The sequence below is a fragment of the Rhinichthys klamathensis genome, unplaced genomic scaffold (genome assembly GCF_029890125.1).
Source record: "Rhinichthys klamathensis goyatoka isolate OS25496 unplaced genomic scaffold, OSU_Roscu_1.1 h1tg000056l_1, whole genome shotgun sequence".
Classification (NCBI taxonomy): Eukaryota; Metazoa; Chordata; class Actinopteri; order Cypriniformes; family Leuciscidae; genus Rhinichthys; species Rhinichthys klamathensis.
Window position 1 is genome coordinate 517046 of NW_026606601.1, and position 22981 is coordinate 540026.

Sequence of the window (22981 nt, forward strand, 5' to 3'; positions counted from 1 at the left end):
AAACTATATTAATGATAGTCTGAGATTATTCGGACAACAAACTGAACAAACTGTTTTTGCAGGGGCGTAGCAAGCACTTTTCAAAGTTCAGTGAACTCAAATTGTTTTGAAAGAGTCATGCCACTGTGGAAAAAGAAAATTGCAGGCGGTTGCTTAAAACAAGATTTTAAGACCAATCAGAAGCCTTTGTTTACTTTGGTAGTGGATCGAACACATGCACAATAAGTAATCTGCCATTGCTATATGTCTACTTGCCTTTTAACTACTGAGGGATTGTTACATCATCTAATTAATATTCATGAGCCAAGTAATTTAAATAATATCATTGTTTTTGCGATAAGATTTGAATGTGCTTAATTTTCATGAACCTACAATGGTCCTAAAAACAGGTTTCAGTTCTTTTTGCTAAATATAATTTCTTTTTTGAGTTTTTAGGGTGAAAATTGACTGGAACTGTTCTTGATGGGTTTCATGCGATTCACCTGCTACTTCCTGCAATGTTTTTTTTATTTTTTATTGTTAGCTAAAACTAAAACCATAAAAAAAAACATTTTCTATTATTTGAAATAAAAAAAACATTACCTGAAATAAAATAAAATATAATAAACATTTGATTTCAGCTACCTTGGCAACATATCTTATTTTCATTTAGTTTAAGTTGAAGTAGCCTACCAAAATAACTAAACATTTATTAATAAATAAATAAAGAAATTACAATGAAAAACTAAAGCTTAATAAATGTATACAGACATATATATTTTTAAAATACTATAGGTAAAAGTAAAATATAAAAATAAAATGTAATTCAAAAATATTAACAAAAACTATAATAGTATATCAATGATACTAAATTAACCTTTAATAATCCATTAAAAATCATAATTATCTCTTAAAAAACTGAATTAATTGGCTCATTTGCAAAGTTTGGCTCACATACTACAAACTATGCATTTATTGGTAACACTTTACACTAAGGTTCATTAGTTAACATTAGTTAATGTATTAACTAGCATGAACTAACAATGAGCAATACATTTGTTACAATATTTATTAATCTTTGTTAATGTTAGCTGTTCATTGTTTGTTCGTGTTAGTTCATGGTGGATTAACTGATGTCTGCAACCTTTAATTTTGATAATGTATTAGTAAATGTTGCAATTAATATTAACTAAGATGAATTAATGCTGTAGAAGTATTGTTCATTCTTTATGTTAACTAATGAACCTTATTGTAAAGCATTACCCATTTAATTTGTTATGTATCTCTTCCAGGTCATAAAGGACCCGAATGCATTATGAAGGTGGTCAAGATTTTTTTTTTTTTTTGCTGGTTCAAGGTGGCCTGCCAGGTTTATTGATCAAGAGTCAAAACCTACTGACTGATCTTGTAATCTAGATTTCTTTTTTAAGAAAGATGTTCCAAAGTGGGTTGCATAGTGTTTAGATTGATGTACGTTCTACCTTACCTGTATAGAAACATCACTATATGATCCTCCAATCACTCCAGAAATGGCCAGAGGCAATTCATCCGGCACAGGATTCGACCCATCGGGACAGATGAAGCCTGGCTGATGCACTTTTGTGAGAGAAGCCCTCACGAACTCCAGCGACTGCTCTAGTGCATATGTGTCTTTAGAGCAGGTGTCCAGTATATGGGCTCCCAGCTTCAAGCCGGGCAGGATTCGGCTGTCCTGGTTAATTTCGTCGAGCGCCAGCAACATGGCCTCCAGCCTCTGGATCCCGCGCTCTTCGTTTATCTTACCGCAATCCTCCATCCCTTCGCCCTTCTCGTGCACAGGGAACAGCCCTCCGATCACCAGGTCTCCATCTATGATGATCTCCCGCTTTGATCCGGCCAGGGGTGGGGTGTACCTGGGGCTGGTTTGGGCCAGAGGAATTAACAGGAACAGGAAGATGTGCGTAACCCGAGCCATGTCAGGGTTTATGAGAGGTGAAGAAGAACCCTTATAACTACCCTGTGTGGTTTACTTGGCTGAAATATTTACTAAGTCTGTCGCTGATTGTAGACACATCTCGATATCTTCTCAGCACCTGAAAAATAGATATGAATATCATTGACTTTCCAACTTATAATGCAAAATAAACAACACTGAAAATGGAAAACGTTGTTTTTACATGATTAACACTTCTGATAACAGAAATGCACAGTGTCACATATTACATAAGAAATGTAATTTTCATAAGGTTTTGTGGTTGCAAAGAGGAGGCGGGCATTTCTAGATAGTTATTCATCCTGATTGAACTCAACGTTTCAGAGGTGAGGCTCTGTTTTCTAGCTTCATTAATTCAGACACATCAATAACTCCCGGTGACTACGTAATTTTCTCAAGGTGTCAAAGGTGATGGATATCATCTTTTAGGTTATGAAAAATTACAACCTGAGGGAAGAGGATGAAAAGATGAAACGATAAATAATTTCAGCTGTTAGGAAAGTCTTTCGCAACTATATATCACACAGACTGTTAGAACTTTCATCTCTATTTAGAGATGCCAGGATTTCTCCATTACATGTCTACACAGTTGCAAAGGTTGTGTTTTTCTTACATTACACATTTTCCAGATGTTTTTAAGGCTAAAAAGGCTAGTTCTCCTGTTTTGTTTGTTTTATTGATGTTTGTTTGCCATTACCTATACTCATTGAACTTATTTTAATCCTCAAAAAGAGAAGAGAGATGTAAATATCAAATGATCTTTTATCTCGTATGTGTGCTAAAAAGGGGTGTTAAAATTCAACACTTGATTAACAAGTTTGCTTGTCTCAAAAAATGTTTCCTCAACATCCAACAAAACCCACCATCATGGTCCAGTTCTGTGTGTTGCTTACTAGTCCTGGGGCCTCCTTTATAAAACGTGCGTCCAAACAGATTTGATCTTAGAGTGTGCGTATATGCTAAAATCCTATGTTCGTATTTATAACATCTTCGAAGTGGAAAGTGCTTAGCGCCATGCCAGGGTCTAAGCAGACGTACGCACTTTTCCCTGTGGCCGAGTGTCGTGGTAGTGCAGGTTTTTGGAAATCTAAGCCATTCTTGTCGCTCGCCATTCTTAGGTAGAGGATTCGAACGTTGACTGGTGCTCTGTTATATCATATGTTAATGACATTAATTAGGCTTCATTTACAAGGCAGAGATTTGAAACCATACAGCTGTGCACAATTTCAAGATCATTTGCGATTTATAGATTTCACTTCTGGAAGAGAGGCGTACGCACGGTTTTGCGCGTAAATTCATTTTCTGAATCACGCGTACACACATTTGAGAAATGACGTAAGATCAAATGTTTCCATGCAACATTTTAAAAATGAGGCCAGAGGTCTTGATATGACTCAGGTTCATCATTCCATATACAGTATATCTATGGGATTTTTTTTTTTTTTTTACGTTTCATCATTCGTCAGGTAAAAAAAATGTGAGTCAGATTGCTTTGAAGAGTAACAGCAAGCACACCTCTCTTCAACAAGTGACACAATTTGAGGTGTCATTTCCGTCTGTAGCACAAATGGTTCAGGATCAGTTACGGGCCAAATTTTAATTGTTAAGGTTAATGGTTTTGAAAAATTATGAGCAAAAGTAATGCTGATGCTTGTCTTAGTCAGAATCTAATTATAAAGTCTAACATATGTTTCTCTGATTGTGATTTTTGTAAACGAGTCACTAGTAAGTTCTATTGCAAGATATAAAGTATCGGTTGCATTGCAAATCCGTTATAAACAATACAGTATGTGTAAACTGGACACACTGTACCATTTTATGGTCTTCAATATGCTGATGAATATGGTTATTTGAATGTGAGGGAGATGTTCCTCTGAGCCTCTGGACACAGGGCAGCTTCACCTCTAACTTTTCAAAAACACCATATGAGATTTAATTTACGATAAATCATGTATATTCATGGCGTTTCCCCTCCCTGCTGGCGTAATGAGGCAACATCTTGTTTATTAGGGTTCTGTTCCTTAACTTCTGTTACCATGGAAACAAGAAAAAGTGGGTGGGTTGGGGCGGCAAGGCGGTGTGATAAAGATATATACATATATTCTAATTAATATGAGATCTGTTATCATAGGTGCATTAAATCGAGAGATTATAGCAAGTCAATAGTTAATTCTTTGTAACGTCGGGAACAATCGTGACCTCAATCTTTTCAAGTGTGTCCAGGAAAAAAAAAATACAATTGGTCAAACAATATGAGGTTAGATCAGAAAAATAATGTCTCTTTAATGTATCTCTAAAAAGTATCTCTCTAGATGGTATCTTCTATTTTCTAAAACAACATGCCTTTGATTGACACAAGGGTCAATCGTTTATTGTTGCACTGATCAGGTACAAAATAGGGCTTGAAATGCTTTTTAAAAAATTAAAACGTTTTTTTTTTTTTTTACAAATACATTTTAAACAAATGGTCAATGAAAAGAGATGCTTAATCTTCAAAACATTTTGATTGTCAATCTCAGGATGTCAAGCTAACTATTATATAGCTTTTTATTTTCTATTCATTTTCAGTGAGGTCCGTAGTTTATCTACATACAGTTTTAAACCCTGATTTGTGTGATTTTGTTCATTTCTATGAAGACAAAAATAAATAAATAAATATGCGAGCATAGATACTATGCCAGAATCATAACGAGGCTACACATTTAGCCTTCATTAATCTGTGATTCATAGGAGCTGCCTGGTTTAGGACCAAATATTGGTTTGTATTGATTGACAAATATATTTGAAGAATAATTATGTTTGATCTTTTTTTTTTTAATATGCAATGAATACATTTGGTGACAGGGTTAACTGATGGCATTGTAAACTTTATTGAAAAGTCATTAGTTATCAATTTGATACCTCAATTTTAGGTGTGTTCTTTAAGTATAAAAAGAGTACTGGCGTCTCTCGGTCCCCAAACAAAACATGAAGGGTTATAGCTATAGGTCTAGGGTTTCTAAATTTCACCAACAGCAGCAGCAGTTGACCAAAACTACAAAAACACTTAAATAACATTAAAAACTAATCATGGCTTTTTCCTCTTCTCTGGAACAGACGGAAGCAACAGGCACCCTCGGTTCGCTGGACAAGAGAAAAGAGTCAAGGTAATGGACCAGTCCATGGTAATAAACTGAGGTCTGGACATTAGTGCAGTAGTAAAACAACAGTAGTCTCACTTGAATAATGCACATTCACAAATGTCAAAGTATTTTTTAAATTTTAATGTCAACAGCAGCTTTGACACTGAGGGGAAGACTGTTCACTGAAGAGTTATTGAGAGGAGGATCATTACTGTGCTCTTGAATAAGGCACTTCAAACAAGGTTGAACCAGGGGCAATCAGTGCACTATAAATCACAATGGAAGGAAAGCATGAGCAAAATGACAAGGAATCAAGATATCGTAGTGAGAAATCTTAAAAAGAAAAACACTATACTGTAAAAAAAAAGTTGCTGCTTCAAATTTTTAAGTACAATCAACTTGGATGTTAAAGCCATTTCAACTGAACTTTAAAAAATGTGTTGATTCTTGTATAACTTTATTATTATTTTTAATAAAAACATGTTGTCATAACTTATTGATTATATATTTTTTTACAGTGTAAATATAGCCTATATATTCATATATATACATATATTCACACTGTAAAAAAAAACATATATATATATAATAGTGAGAAATCCTAAAAAAAACTTTCGCAGATTTAAGTGTCCAACAAATCTGAAGACTCAGATGTGACGATGATATCAAGCTAGTTTAATATAATCAAATTAATGATCACATCAGTATATAAATCTTTATGAGAACCTACATTGTTCTTAATGACACGTAATAAAATTAATTAAATAATGCTCATATCTGATGGGTGAATAAACCTTTTCCATCAGGTTGCGGCGTGATAATTATGATTAATGGGCTTAATTTCATTGAATTTTTTTTCCAGTGTAATCTGATTGAAGAGCAGACCACATGGATCCCATCTCTAACCCCGGGCTATTTTGGTCATTGAAATCTAGATAAAACTCCAAGTAACCAAGGGAAGCCACAATGAATATATGCAGTGAGAATGTGTATGAATGCTTGAATTCAGAGCTTGTGGGTGCATTAGTTCTCTTGATCCTCTTGTTTTGGCAGAATTGATGTGTATACTGATACACCAGATGGGATTTTACCAGTCTGGGCTCACCATCAGGCTTAACTGCTGATAAGTATAAAGTATAAATAATTTAATACCTGACATATATCAGTAAAAAATCATATTAGGCTACATTTCTAAAATATTATTGTTCCCACACAGGGCCCTTAAATATATGGTCCTATTTCTTTTTTTATAAAACAGACTTTGTTTTCATTGATCATTTCTGGAGCACAGCCAGACCAGTTGAATGGCTCGGTTGCCAAGGACGAAAGCATTCACAGACATGGAGCAAATTAACTATGAGATGTTTATCTCAGCACGTCCAATCAGCTTTGCTCTATGGGTTGCTATGGATGCTTTACACTATTCAGATCCAAAGTGTCAGCGGGTGAACAGAACAAGAGTGTTAAGTTTTGCAAGAAGTTTCCAACTCAACAGGAAAATGGCATGTTAATGGCCAGATTGTGCTCCAAGGTCAAATTATGCTATTCATATGGCCAAGCGTGATGTCCGGCCAGAGACACCAGTTATATATGAATATATTTATTTGTTATGGCTTGATCTGGCATCAACTAAACCCAAATTAGAGAATTCATAAAACTGAGTGATTGCAATTGCGTTTTTATTTTTTTATTATTTTTTTTACGGTTGTATGATAATTATAATGTTTTGGCTTCAATGACTTTAAACAGTTTGAATGTTTGCTTGACATAATGCACTTAATTAAAGAAACCAAGCATAATAATGCTTCAACAAGTCTGAAAAGCCTGAAAATATTTCTGCCCAGTGTGGGCAACATCTGTCTGAAATATTAAATACAAATACTGGGTTACAGAACACATTTGATAATTCTTGAACAAATTTGAAATAGGTTGGCATCTTACTTATTTGTAGACATTTATAGTATAAAATAAACAATTATTTCTCTACTAAATATGCAATATTATATCTCGAAGCCAAAATATGACAAAAGAAGAAAAGCAATCAATTGCAAACCTAAAATATTTTTTTTGCATTATATGACAGTTTGCATAAAGCATAATGTTCCCATTCAGTGGTGTACTGATCCATCCACATTTCTTTGTAATGCGTTTCTGTCATGGTAAAGTTGATTAGAGAGTTGAGCGTGTCAGGATGTCAATCATTTTCTTTTGTGTTCAAATATCAAGTGCACTTATTCAACAAAGGAGCAACACCTCAATGCCATTCAAACGCAAGCCTGTCCTGTTTGTATTCGATCACACGACAGGTTTGTGCTCAAGAAATGCCAAAGCATCCGTGCACGCGCGCGATAAGGCAATTCTCCGGCACTTTGACATGCTATCATTATTGCTGCATGTAATTAATTGTTCCCTATAATAAATACTTCATATGTGGTGGTATTCACAGCCAGTCTGATATTTCCATCATGCAAATGATTCTAAAATTGACCAAAGTGTGCGCAAATGCATCCAAATGTTGCGCGAGAATAAAATGCATGCTTGCTTACCAGTGAAGAATTGATCTGGCAGAAATTCAACACCTTGTGCAACTTGTTTCAAGAATGCAAAGTTGATTTTGCTTTGGAATTGGTGAGAAATCAGCCTCCATTCATGATGTTCCCACAGGTGCAGGTGTTTGATTTGTTTGGATCTGTCCTCGGTGCTGAAACAAAGACCCGATGAAGCGCAGAAGGTGATGATGATGAGGAGGAAGATCTTACCTGTGCACAGCGTAATTCACTCGGAATGATGAATGCCTTCTCATTGAAAGCAACGTGCACCACAAACACCTTCTTCAGACCAGCTAAGTCCACTTAATGGGCAGTTCGGGGCTTTCTCCTCACTCTCAGGGTTTTGTGAGAGCGCAAGAATTCAGTCCACACACCTGCCATCGTGAGAGGTTTAATAAACTCAAACTAAATCTCCACGGATACATTGGTTCGGTCACGATTTTCCAAACGTCTTTTACTGAAACTTGAGAGAGGATTTTTATTGAACAATATTGCCCAGATAGCCTATATTAAGTGGCGCCTCAATAACAAATGTTTGGTCGCCCTATACGATTTGATCTTTTAATTTCAAATAATGGATGTTAGTGTTCAGGGTTCGAGCTTCATGCATTCGTGAGGTTCGGGTGAAACACCAAGCCTCCGTCTAGGCTACCTCTCTCTCTCGCTCTCTCTCTCTCTCTCTCTCTCTCTCTCTCTCTCTCTCTCTCTCTCTCTCTCTCTCTCTCTCTCTCTCTCTCTCTCTCTGGCTGCTATCTGTGTGAAGATAGGTGGAGTCACAACAGTGCTTTTCTCGCTTAAAAATCGTTTAACTAAGACCCATTTTAATAATGGGTATACGTTATTTTGTGTTCATAGCCTACTTGGCAAGTAGCCTAATTGGTACACTTTCACACGGTAGCCATTTGACGTTTAGCCTGGCTACATACTATGAAGGTAAATTTGGTGCAATACTTCTGAACGCCTGTGACAGTGGAATTTGTAGTTGTAGAGAATAGCCACACATTTGTATCAGTAAATTTGAAGTCACAGAGAGAAATGTTTTAAGAGTTGCAAACTTGTAGACTTTTTTTTATCTTCCACAAACACAACACAACAGTTACACCTTCTCAAATTCTTCATTGCAGGCGCACAAATCCTATTCTACAAATCACAAATTAAGAAACTTGTACGCTCACATTTTTGCTACAGTTGCTGCAGTGAATATGGTGCAAAACGCATTTAAACACCTGCATCAAAACATGTGAAGTCACGGAGAAATTTTGCTCATCTGCAAATCAGTATGTGAATTCATCCAATGAGAGTTGCACACTTGTAGAATATTTTCTCACAAATATCTTGTATATTTTTCTAGCACAAACACAAGTACATAACTACAGCTGCTTGAATCTGCTGCGACGAATCTCAAACACTGTTTTTCGCTTTCAAGTGACAAGTTTCGCGCGCTCTCCCTTTTGCACCATATATCTCGTTAAATGTGGAGCAAAACTGACTTGTGCATCTGTAGAGGCAGTGGGCGGAGCCTACATTAATATTCATGAATTTCCCGGGCATGCGCGTGCAACTGCTCATTCTAGTTCACTCAGAGGTTCACTCCTCGTTTCTCAGCAGGTTTAATGGGTTATTTTAAAAAAGGTAAATATAGTTTCAGCGCGAAATTAAAATAAAATTGTGCATCATTTCATAAAGTTCATCATGTTTTTATTAGTTTGCACGTTTTTTTGCCTGAATGATTGCAGGCATTCACTTCGTGTAGGCCTATAAAGTAGTACAGCAAACTTCAACTCGTCATATAAATTGCACTTTGCGAGGCTTTAAAACTGTGTCTTTTACTAATTGTTATCATTTGATGATTGTAATAAATTAAATAAACCCTCATAAATGTATCTTTGGGCTAACACTTTTTTGTACAAATATATCCTGGTGTGATTGTTCTTAAATGTTTGTTCATTTAAATAAGCCAAATAATTTAAGACCACACAGAAGCATGAATGTGTTGCTTTAATACTTAAGTACAATTTGGATTAAACAAAATTGTATGGACAAAAGTGGATAAATTACATTTGGTACAACTAGGTTGCTGTAAAGGAGGGAAAAAACGTAACATTCTTTTACGGAATATAATAAGCAACCAATTGATGTTCTAAAATAATTATATTTACAAATATACATACTGGCAAAATAATGTAACACTATTTTTTTAATGTTTTGGTTGCAAGGTGTGCTTGTGCTGGCTTTTATATAATAATATATACACTACTGTTCAAAAGTTTGGTATTAAGGTTCTAGGTACCAAGACTAGATTTATCTGAAAAACAGTAATATTGTGAAATATTATAAATATGTGAAAGTTTTCTATTTTAATGTTTTTAAAAAATGTATTGTGATGGCAGAGCTCATTACTCTAGTTTTCAGTGTCACACGAGCCTTCAGAAATCATTCTAATACTGATTTGCTGCTCAAGAAACATTTCTGATTATGATCAGGTGGTGCTGCTTAATGAAGTGTGGAAATCATTATGGAGCATATATTTCCAGGATTGTTTATGAATAGCAAGTACAAAAGAACAAAATTTATTTAAAATTATAATTTTTTGCTAACATTATAAGTGTCTTTGCTGTCATTTGTGATCAATTTAAGGCATCCTTGACCTTGCCTGCTATAAAAGTATAAACTTTTTTAAATCATAGTGATTCCAAACTTTTGTCATGCAAATCTTAAGTGATGAAAATGATGAGAATGTTTTAACATCAATCCAAAAAAGTTTAAAGGTTTCATTTTTCAAGACTTCAAGTCAGAAGTGCCTCTAGCCTAATCAAGAACATGCATGTTTATAGAACTTTATGACTTTAAAAACATGTTGTTGAATGTGTTTGTTGTGCAACAAAATCATGCATTTGTATTAATGATCATCATTGTGTATCATCCAGGCACACAGTGCAACACATAAGGTCAAAGAAATAACATGACAAAGAGAAACATCAATGTAGGGTGCAAAATGTTTATTTGGACACTGATATGGTTGTGGAGTTATTTCCCAGAGATTATTGCCAGAGATGACACAGTTGTAAAGCTTCATAAGGTAAGGTATCAGAAGAGCTTAGCAATAAATAAATAAATTAAATGGTAATGGTTAATGTATTTAGGAATATTCTATATCTGCTCTTCTGTTGGAAATAAGTGTTGCTGTAATCATTCAGGTGTTCTGGAATTTTTGGTTTTACAGTAAAAGTGGAACCTGAGAATATTTATTAGTAAATGTATATTTTGTTTGTAAAAAATGTTAATATTTTTTATTGCAGTGACATTCATAAATGGTTACAAAAGACAGTTTTAAAGCATTGCAATGTACAAAGGAAAAGCACAACGAAATGAACGAGTTGAAGTTTGCTGTACTACTTTATAGGCCTACACGAAGTGAATGCCTGCAATCATTCAGTCATTAACGAATGCAAAAAAACGTGCAAACTAATAAAAACATGATGACCTTTATGAAATGATGCACAATTTTATTTTAATTTCGCACTGAAACTATATTTACCTTTTTTGAAATAACCCATTAAACCTGCTGAGAAACGAGGAGTGAACCTCTGAGTGAACTAGAATGAGCAGTTGCACGCGCATGCCCGGGAAATTCATGAATATTAATGTAGGCTCCGCCCACTGCCTCTACAGATGCACAAGTCAGTTTTGCTCCACATTTAACGAGATATATGGTGCAAAAGGGAGAGCGCGCGAAACTTGTCACTTGAAAGCGAAAAACAGTGTTTGAGATTCGTCGCAGCAGATTCAAGCAGCTGTAGTTATGTACTTGTGTTTGTGCTAGAAAAATATACAAGATATTTGTGAGAAAATATTCTACAAGTGTGCAACTCTCATTGGATGAATTCACATACTGATTTGCAGATGAGCAAAATTTCTCCGTGACTTCACATGTTTTGATGCAGGTGTTTAAATGCGTTTTGCACCATATTCACTGCAGCAACTGTAGCAAAAATGTGAGCGTACAAGTTTCTTAATTTGTGATTTGTAGAATAGGATTTGTGCGCCTGCAATGAAGAATTTGAGAAGGTGTAACTGTTGTGTTGTGTTTGTGGAAGATAAAAAAAAGTCTACAAGTTTGCAACTCTTAAAACATTTCTCTCTGTGACTTCAAATTTACTGATACAAATGTGTGGCTATTCTCTACAACTACAAATTCCACTGTCACAGGCGTTCAGAAGTATTGCACCAAATATACCTTCATAATATTCCTCCTGTAATAAAACTCTTTAAAACAACAAGTAGGCTACACTCCCAACGAGAACGCGAGCTGTTTTAATCGGAGTCATGTATAAATATATATAGCCTAACTTATGAATCAAGTAAATCCTCACTGTTGTTTTCAGTCTTCTGCATTATAATACAAAAAATAAAATACATAAAATAAATAGAAGTAAAACGCATTTTATCGAAACATTTTTATATTTCGCCTCAGACGTTAAAACTAAAAAGCGCATGACAGTTTCTGGCTTACGCGCATGAATATTTAATGAGGCAAGCACTGCGGCAGTTTATGATTGGTTGTCTGCTAGCACGCAGCAAATGTCGCAACCAAGGCCTGTTCTTTTTTTTTTTTTTTTTTTTTTTTTTTTTTTTTTTTTTTTTTTATTGAATATCAAGATTTACAAACAAACATGGCTGCATAACTTCCTTTTTTACAGAATAGGATATAAGAAAAATATAGCCAGAGGGAGCAGCACTTAATACAACACGAATGTAATGTAGACAATTACAAAATAGGACATTGGTAAGGAAAATAAAACATAAAAACAAAAAATAAAAATAAAAAATAAATAATAATAATAAATAAATAAATAATAAGTATGTAGATAAAACATCCATGACATAAGGGGTAAATTCAGACTTTTTCATCCATTTATCTCAGTTGGGAAGTGTTTTAGGGTATCATATATTTTTTGAGCTTTAGGACCTTTCAGAGTTTTTAAGGATTTTATATACAGTTTAAATTCATTTAAAAAAACAACAAATTTGGGAGATGATTTCACAATTCTACACTTGTGAATGAAGAATTTAGCTAGACATACAATTGTATTAATACACAACTCAACATCCTTGCTTTGCAGAATCAAACCAAATGTAATGTCGTCTCTGGATATAAAGGTTGGGAATGAAGATATCTGCTGCTTAATCCATTTATGTACATCACACCAAAATATCTGTATTACATTACATGAGAAAAACACATGGTCCGTAGTTTCAACACCCTTTTCACAGAATGTACAAGTGTTATCATCTATACCAAAGCGAAGTCTCAGTAATTCTTTAGAGGGATAAATGTTGTTCATTACTTTAAAGTGAGTTTCTTTCACTTTGGGGGGTATAGGGAGTGTTAGATACATTGTTCTTAGTTTAGTAATTGAATCTTTATCAAATTTTTGAATGATGTTATTTTTATTTTGCCTTTCAGGGTAAAGGTATTCAGTAAAACAATTTCTAATAAAGTGGTTAGTACATTTTTTATCTAGAATACAGATCCCTTGAATTGATAGTGAGGCCAATTGTGGTTGTATTGGATAATATGCCAAAGTGTTTCTTATTAGAAAGACAAATTGTTGGGGTAGCGCTCTGTGTAATTTAGTGAAGTCTGATTTTAAGGGTTGGAAATTATGTTTGATGGCAAATTGTTCATAATTTAAGAAATGACCATTGATATCCATTAAGTCAGCTATGGACCATATATTTCTCCCATACCAATCTTCAAAAAACAGAGATCTGTTGCGGTGCAGAACATATCTGTTGTTCCATAGTACAGACGTGTGGGGTGAGAAGTTGTGTACGTACAACATTTTCCAATACAAGAGTATTTGTCTGTGAAACTCTGATAAGGATATAGGTAATTTGTCAACATTAAAGTCCGCTCTAAGCAGAAAATCTAAACCTCCTATTTTCTTGAATAAAGTATTTGGAATACAATACCAAAAGGCGTTGCCGTGTTTGATCCAAGATTTTAACCAATTTATTTTTAAGGTTCCATTAAGGCAGTCAAAATCAATAACTTTTAGTCCTCCATCCTTTGTGTCTTTAACCATATTGCTTTTTTTCATATAATGTGGTCTGTTTCTCCAAACGAAGTTTAGGTTGATTTGGTTGATAGATTTAATTAATTTGTTTGGAATGGCATTGGAATATGCTGGGTAAATACATCTCGATAAACATTCCATCTTAGTTAGGTAAATTCGTCCTAGAATTGATAGGTCCCTCTGTAACCATATATTTAGTCGTGACTTACATTCTTTAATTTTACTTTCTACATTCAGAAGTTGGCTTTGTTTTTGGTCCTTGGTTAGATAAATCCCCAGGTATTTAATTTCGGATTTAATAGGAATATTACAGATGTCTTTCAGTAAAGTGTCATGTATTGCCATCAATTCACACTTTTTTAAATTTAAAGTTAGGCCTGAGGCTTTGGAAAATTTTTCAATTTTGGCAATAGTTGTTGAAATTTGGTATCTATCTTTTAAGAATATTGTTGTGTCGTCTGCTAGTTGGCTGATTATTATGTCTGTGCCAAGTACATTAAGTTTTTTAATATCATGACAGTTTTTAATATAAATTGCTAGCATTTCTGTGGCTAAAATAAATAGGTATGGTGAGATGGGGCATCCTTGAGGAATACCCACATTAATCTTGAAGCTTGGGGTGGTACCACTAGGTAATAGGACACAGCTATTAATATCTTTATATAATCCACCAACCAACTCTCTGAATTTGACTCCAAATCCAAAGTGTTCTAGTACCGAAAGAATAAATGGGTGCTCCACAGAGTCAAATGCTTTATAGAAGTCTAGAAAGAGAAGGAAACCATCATCCTCTATTTGGCTTCTATACTCAATTACGTCCATTACCAGTCTTATATTGTTATGGATTGACCTCCCTTTTAAGAACCCTGACTGTGAGTCTGCAATAAGGTTTGATATTCCTGTTCGAAGACGATAAGTGAAGATGTAAGTTAGGAGTTTGTAATCTGAATTTCTAAGTGTAATGGGTCTTCTGTTATCTATAATTCTGGGATCTTTCCCAGGTTTTGGAATTGAGATGATAACACCATGTCTCATTGTTGGTGGAAGCACGCAAGTTTCAAAAATTTCAGTAAAGACTTGTAGCAGCATGTCTCTTAAATCTACATAAAAATGTCTGTAAAAGTCACCTGTGATACCATCAGAACCGGGAGCTTTGTTAAGAGAGAGCCGACCAATTACTGCATCCAGTTCCGTAATTGTTATTTGGTTATCGCATGTTTGTTTGAAGCTATCCTCTACTATGGGAATATGTTGTGCTATTTCCTGAAAAAAGTTTTTACAGTCCACATTAGAAAATTTAGAGCTATAAAGCTGGCTATAAAAATTCCAGATTTCTGAAGAGATCAATTTTTCATCTGTGACTTCATTATCATCAACTATCAAGGATCTGATGCAATTTTTCCCCTGTCTTCTTTTTTCCAGACCACAGAAATATGCTGAATTTTTTTCTCCCTCCTCAATCCACTTAGCCCTTGATCTAATGAAGGCTCCTAGGGCCTTACGATTGTAAATTTCATCCAATTTAGGTTGGAGATTTAGTATCTTCTGTCTATCGTCATCCGTTTGGTTTGGCCTATTGCAATAAAAATTTAACTGATTAATAATGTCTACTTCTTGTTTTTCATTATCTTTTTTAATTATTTTACTGAATGAGATAGTAAATTGGCGTATTTTATATTTTAGGAATTCCCACTTTTTGGTAGCAGTTGTTAGCTCCTCAGAATTGGCAATTTCTTTAATTAACAGTTTGATTTTCTGGCAGTAGTCATTATTTTTGAGCAGGCTAGAATTGAACTTCCAATATGTGTGTGAGTAAACATTGTTATCATTGGGTTTGATCTGTAGTAAAATAACACAATGATCCGTTAGTGGTGCAGCAGAAATATTAGAGCTAATATTATAAAGCAGTAAATTATTCGTAATTAACCAGTGGTCAATTCTGGATTTAAAATTGTGACTTGAGCTAAACCAGGAGTATTGAGAAATTCCTGGGTTAAAGTGTCTCCAAGTATCAACCAAATTATGTTTATCGCAAAAGTTTGTAAATATGGTGTTTGGGTGACTAGCAGAGTATCTGCGAGGATATTTATCAAAAAATTCATCATGAACTAGGTTCAGATCACCTCCAATTATGATGTTATCAGTTGAGTGAGTTAATTTAAGATTATCTAAATGTAAGCCAATTTGTTCCAGTAGGTTTCGGTTTTCTCTTCTAATGTTATAACCATAAAGGTTGACTAAGATGCAATTCAGACCATCAACGTTTATAATAAGAATCAGCCAGTGACCAAACTCATCTGCCTTATGGGACACAATATGACCTTTGAAATTATTTAGGAGGATGGCGACACCTGCTGACCGTGAAGTACCGTGGCTAAAGTAAGCTTCATCTCCCCATTGTTTACTCCAGAAACTAATATCATCGACATTAGAATGCGTTTCTTGCAAAAAAATTATATTAGACTTCTTCCCCTTGCAAAATAAAAAAATACTTTTCCTCTTTGTCATGTCTCTTAAACCCCTTGCATTAACAGACATTAAAGAAATGGTACTCTTTAAACTGAACATAGGTAGAACAAAATAAAAAAATAAACAATTAACAGCAATGGATTATAGAACTTAAACAACCGTAGAAATTCCTATTTAGGAATGTGTAATAGTAGCAAAACCTTGAGAACGCGTTATCATTCAAACTCACTTGTTATCAGGATTCCAAACCCTGGAACGTTGTGTCTATGGCAAGACTCTTTGTCCATTAATGAAAGCGTGGGGACCCCGAAACACTGTCTTTAGACCAGCCTTCCTCGCTTGTTCGACTTTCGGCCACACAGCCATCCGTGCCTCTCTATCTTCTTTGGTGAGGTCCTCTGCGAATCGGATATTGAGATCCTTGCAAACGGGGTGAAGTTTGGTGATCCGCCAGAGTTCGTCCCTGAAGAGGCGACCTGTGAACTGCATGATGATCTGGCGAGGGCGATTGGTGTTACTCGGCCCCAGCCGGTGTACTGAATCCAGGATGAAATCCATCTTATCCCTCCAGTGTGGCATAATCTTTCCGATGATATCAGAGATGATTAGTCGAGTGTTTTCGTCTTTTTCCTCCTTTAAACCATTTACTCGCAGGTTCCATCTTCTTTTATAACGCTCTAACTCTGCCGCTCTTTTTTCAACTTCTGATGCTCGTTTTTCAAGAACTGTGTTCATCTCTTTGAGTTGTTTCACCTCGACGTGCAGTTTCTGGGACTGCTCCTTACAAACTTTGATCTCTGCAGAGTTAAACTCTACCGCTTTTGCGATGTTGGTTATGGTCAGCGTGTTCTGCTTTAGATCCTCTTTGAAGTCTTGCATCATGTTTTGAAGAGTGCCGATAGCAGCCAGGATTGCAGCGTTAGATGCGTCATCTGCATGAGCGCCAGTAGCCACGACGTCGTCTGGTTTTGGCTTTTTTGGAGGTGCTGGTGGTTTGGAAGGCGATGTTAGGGTATTTTTGGTACCTTTAATATTCGTTTCCATACTTTCTGGACCACAGTAGTCGTGTGCTTGGAGAGCTTTCAGTTTAGCATTAGCTTTAGAGCTAGCCATGTTGTGGTTCGCAATATCGTTCTCCCGTAGGTGCATACGGTTTCTGAATTATTAGGATAAGTTCCCTACAGAGCTACGTTTGAAAAATCAGGGTTTTAGTGAGTTATAAGGTCATTCCGTTGATTTTAAAGGTTTTGCTACTCTGAGCTACTCACAGAGCGTCTGCTCTCTCCGCCATCTTGTGTAACCCCCAAGGCCTGTTCACACCGGGACGAATTTCGCGCGCGTTATTCGCCGACGTTTAACGCCTCGTGACTAAACAAAGGGCGCCAATGTGAGTGTTCACACCAACGCGTAAAACGCCACGCGTAAAAGCGTCATTTTTTTAAAAACGCCTCGGGTTCGTTTTTTTGGTTTGACGCGCCGCGTCAAAAACTATCCGACCAATGAGATTGGCGCTTTTGCTCACGTGTCTGGAGCTTCTGAAGTTACAGTAAAACACAACTTGGGGGCGCTCAAACACAAAACGGTCTTGCCGAGCACACATACGTAATGGCGAAGAAGATATACAGCGTCTACACTCTGCCGGGAAGAAATAAGACGAGGAAGATGTAAGGCTAGATGAGTAGAGCTGCTGGTCTTGTTGGTGTCTTTATAAAGAGACACCAACGACAATAAAGAACCATATAACAAACGCGACAAACTTGCTCTCTTCTTCTGAGTGACAAGCGAGTGTCAGAAGCGTAGTTGCGCAGCGCCACTTTGTGGACCGGGGTATTTCTGTTTTACATTAAGCGCCATCTAATGTCAGGGAATGAATTTGCGTGTTCACTCGGCTCATCGTCAGCGAAAATCGCTTGGGTGTGAACACAAAAAACGCGTTGAAAAACGCTGACGAATAACGCGAGCCGATATTCGTCCCGGTGTGTACAGGCCTTAACTCCGCTACATTCGTCTGAAACACTACAAGAGATTAAAAAAATATCAGAAAAACCAGAGAAGAAAGGTCGACATTGCAACTGCTTCCCTCAGAAACTGAAACCAAACAACGCGAGTTTCTGCAAATTTTCGAGGAGCGTGCGTAGCTATTTAATGACGCAAGCGCAGAGGCCATTTATAATCGGATGTAAATAATATGTTAACGTTGTTACACTGCAAATAACTCTCTTTCAAGTGGCGTGGATGACAGAAGCGGGATAAATGTATTCAATTTGCAGAAATAATATTATGAAATTAATATGCAGCCATATTAATAGAAACATAAAATGATAATATCAAAAAACATTTTTTTTTTATTAAAAACAACGAAAATAAAAGAAATGACCACCTGCAAACAAATGATGCTGATCTTTTTATTTGGAACATTTTTATTTTATTTTAACCATGATGTGAAAGAAAGCGTCCAAAACAGAATATCTACTGCTTTAGAGTAGGCCTATCTTGTTTTTGATGAAATGCTTTGCTTGAAAAGTGCTTCTGCTTGTATTTTTTTTTTTTTTTTTTTATATTTCTGCAAAAAAAAAAAACCAAAAAAAAAAAACCTGTAGGCCTATTTAACATTTTTTTTAACAACATGAGAAGCAGAGAATTATAGCCTTACAAGCTCTACAAGCAAAGAAGCCTAATTACATTTAGGCTACATTTAAGCCAAAGCAAAGGAAATGCTGCCCACTTGCAGGTTCTGATTCGCAGGGTGGATTCTAACTAACTATTAAGAAAGAGCTTTTAATGATGTGGCCATTCATCTGTGCAAGACAGCATAAAATAAGGTATAATTACAGAACGAAACTTAATGTACTGATGGCTCTCTGAGAAAAGTTCATACTGTATGCATCAGCAGAAGTCAGTGCTTAAGATCCAAGTTCCAGAACACTGTGTTAAGACCCCTCAAGCGCTGTCCAAGTTCTGTTCTCCCAGATTCTCAACCAATTAAAGCGGAATCAGGAGGGGGTTGGTCGCTGATGGAGAGACACACACACACCGACGCGAGCACAAAGCTTGCTTTGTCTTATACCCACAAATAATTTGGATATTTTCAGAGGACGGTGGAGAGAAATGCACATGCCCACAGTGGTGATTAGAGCAGCAAACACTTGCAATAGATTATATAATAACCACCTCTAACACAAAGGGACCAATTTTGCCTTGAAACAGAGGTCTGTTGAATATCATAATGCCAGAGAGATCCAGAGAAACCAGACTGAGTTTTGGGGAGTGCAAGGACGCGTAGAAATTATCAGAAATTGCTCCAAACTTTTCCACCCATATGGAAATACAGTAGTGTGAATCTGTCACATTTTTAGATCAATCTGAAAGCTGTGGTCAACCCTCTGGAAAAACTGTTTCGAGGTTTGTATGATGCAACAGCATGTAAAACTGTCCATTGATATGCTAAATAACAAGCTTGTGAAGTATTCATGCAAAAATAACATCTATTTGTTATATTCAGAGGTAAAGCAAGCATGAAAGTGAAGTTTATAAATAGGTCAGCCATAATAATTGCCAATATTCTAAAATGCTCCAGAAACTAATAGCTGATTCTGTGTTTGGGTCAGTTAACTTGTCTGAGTCAAAGTTCTCAATCAACCAGTCACAGGCGAGAGAATCGAGGTACAAATAACTAGTCTAGATTTGGCTAAACTTAGTTCATTGCTTTAAATCTTTGAAGGATATTTAGAGTTTAGTTTGATGCACATAGTAGCTTGTAAACTAAATTTTCGGCTTTGTTTTCTATCTGTGAAATAAACATATTACTTTCAGAATGACCAAAATTCTGTCTATTCTTTCCCTAACATACTGCATTTTTAAAGTCCCCCTTTAGTCAATAATTGTATCCCTTAAAACTCATCTTTGATCACCAAAAATTTAAACGGTTATTCCTTGAATTTTTCTTTCATCATGCCATAAAATAGCTTGAATGTTACTCTACACCCTTGCCTCATTTAGTATAGGCTATAGTTCTATGAATATACAAATTATCCCCGCCTCCACTCACTCACACTAGCTCAGAGATCCACTCGTTGATCATCACACGTTGACGCGATCGGTTACAAGGTAGTTTGTGACGTCAGAGACACCAGAGATTTCAAACTGCGTTTTTGAGACTTTGTCTTTGGTTCACTGCAGTTTTAAGGAGAAAACTTTAAAGTCGCCATGAAAGGGAAGTGGTTATAGTCTTTTCTTCCCTATTGTGATGTATATCCGAGTCAAACGGCTTCTCAAACAAGAACCCCATCCCCCCCCCCCCCAACAGACACACCATGCTGTGTGCTTTCAAAACTTCTTTAGATGTCTCAAAAGGCAGTGTTGTGATGTATTATTTTCCATCAGTGCCTATAGTATCAGCGACAATGTGGATGCATTTACGACGACACTTTGAAGTTTACTGCGAACATGCACTTCAATCTAGACACGACATAAATCGATCAGACCAGACAATTGTTTTGATTTTAAAGAAAACAAAAAGCGGTACCAGACATAATACAGAAAGGGATTTATATTTTGTGTCTGTCGGGAGGGCAATAAAGAAACAAGACATCAAAGTTCTAAAGTTTATTAGAACTGGTTGATTTTTAGTTATCAGTCACTGTGGAAAATAACCAAGTCTGTTTCTCAGGGCCTAAAACTAAATTCTATTCAAAATTATTTTTGTTTAGGCTAATAGAAATAAAATACACACTCAATATACAAATAAAATATACACAAAAAATTCGTACAAATATGGTACAATGTACTGTATTAATTTAATTAACATGTTTTACCTGTATTTTGAATTTGATTGCTTTGTGTTTTAGGGGTAAACGTAAATGTCTGAAATTACTGGATAATGTCCGGCTAATAAGCTGGCAGTACTTTTTCTGTTATTTTATTTTTTTACTGTGTAGGCTATACAATACACAATGACATATAGCTAAAAACAGATGAAAATAAAATAAGAAATAAAATAAGTTTAAACTGAAATAAAAGTTCAAGTTGACATACTAAAATTACAAAAAATTTAAGATTTAAAGATAAATAGAAATATCCACAAAAATACAACTAAAAATGACAAAAGCACATAAAATGACCAAAACTAAAATTAAAAGAAAAATGTTAAAAATATATATATAAAGGTTTATGAAGAAAGAAGAACCAGTTCTGTCTGTTAAAAACATTTATTAAGTTGCTCAACAACTAGCAGAACAAATCATTAAGAATTTAAATCAGAGACATTTATGAAATATTATAAACTTTTATCTCAACTAACAATATATCAAGTTTGTCCTGAAGTGTGTGAACTCGCACAACCTGAAACTCAATGGAAACATTTTCTAGGATAACATTCAAGATATCAACAGAGGACCACAGTTGGTTCTATAATAAAACTTTTTTTTTTTTTTACAAGAAATTCAAAAAGTGGTGAATGACACCTGGAAATGTATCAATATTCATCATATAGAAAATACCACTGTAATAGCTGAAAAAAAAATATACTACACTGATCAAGTGTAATTTGTAAACTCACTGGAAAATCAAGTATATGCAAATACCATTTATATGATATAATATGATCAAATAATGATGTGCTCTAAACACATTTAATTGCAAACCACAAATAAACTAGGGTTTTAAATCTGCTGCAATCGTCTCCCGAGCGAGGAAATGTTATCTGTCAGTTTCTGCTGCAAATAAAGATTTGGTTCGTCTATGAACATATGGCTTTGATGAATGAATATTCAAGTCACAGAACTCTTCAGTTTTGAGTTTCTTTAGGCGCAAATTAGTAATTACTGAAGGAAGAAGACAGAATGTGAGGATAGAGAAGAACACATTACACTCAAATAATTGAAAGCTGAACATTACATGAATAATCACTAACATCAATGTCAGTTTATCTTCAGTCATTCGAAACTTACGATCAATAACAAACAAACAAACAAACAAACAACAGATTCACTAATGAAATACTAGTGAGGACGCACTAAATAAAATGATGAAGATGATTCAAGACATTCAGGTTACCTGGCTCAATATGTTTGTCTCAGACACAATTTTGTACCTGCCGATTCCCTTCGCAGTAGAAAACAATCAACTAAACTACTTTCTTGTCTATTTATTAATAGAAGCATGTTTTCCCACACACACACACCGTAACACTTTAAGGGATTAGTTCACCCAAAAATGAAAATTTTCTCACCCTCGTGTTGTTCCAAACCTGTATGAGTTTCTTGGTTCTGTTGAACACAAAAGAAGATATTTTGAAGAATGTCGGTAAACAAAAGGTTGATGGACCCCATTGACTTCCATAGTCTATTTTTTCCATCAACTGTTTGGTTACCATTTTCTTCAAAATATCTTCTTTTGTGTTCAGCAGAAGAAAGAAACTCATGCAGGTTTGAAACAACTCGAGGGTGAGTAAATGATGACAGAATTTTCATTTGTGGGTGAACTAATCCTTTAAAGGGATAGCTCACCCAAAAATGAAAATAAATGTCATTATTTCCTCAACCTCATTCTTTTTTGTGTAGTTGACAAAAGTAGGATTTCTTTAAGAAGAATTTCAACAGTTCATAGTTGAGCCATAAAAAGGATACAAATAAAATCCCCGTAAAAAGTGATCCATATGACTCTGTGCACTATATTCCAAGTCTTTGGAGCCACACTATAGTTTTCTATGAGAAAAAGACCAAAATAAAACAAATATTTACTGATAAAAAAAAAACATAATTTTTACCAAAACAGCATTTATTGTCGTACTTTTGCAGAGGGCAAGATTAT

General features: G+C 35.3%; 1 protein-coding gene across 2 annotated transcripts in view; it reads right to left on the bottom strand.

Annotated features, from left to right (window-relative positions):
- grm2b (glutamate receptor, metabotropic 2b) overlaps window positions 1-8164 on the bottom strand; it is a 22263-nt gene extending 14099 nt beyond the window's left edge. The window contains exons 1-3 of one of the 2 annotated variants that reach the window (XM_056248590.1): window positions 7833-8164; window positions 7620-7774; window positions 1466-2051 (exon numbers count right to left, since the gene is read on the bottom strand). In XM_056248590.1, coding sequence (XP_056104565.1) covers window positions 1466-1933 — 468 coding nt within the window. In that variant the 5' untranslated portion in view covers window positions 1934-2051; window positions 7620-7774; window positions 7833-8164. The remainder of the gene's footprint in view (window positions 1-1465; window positions 2052-7619; window positions 7775-7832) is intronic. The other variant, XM_056248591.1, reaches the window with a different exon arrangement.
- Between the last annotated feature and the right edge of the window lie 14817 nt (window positions 8165-22981).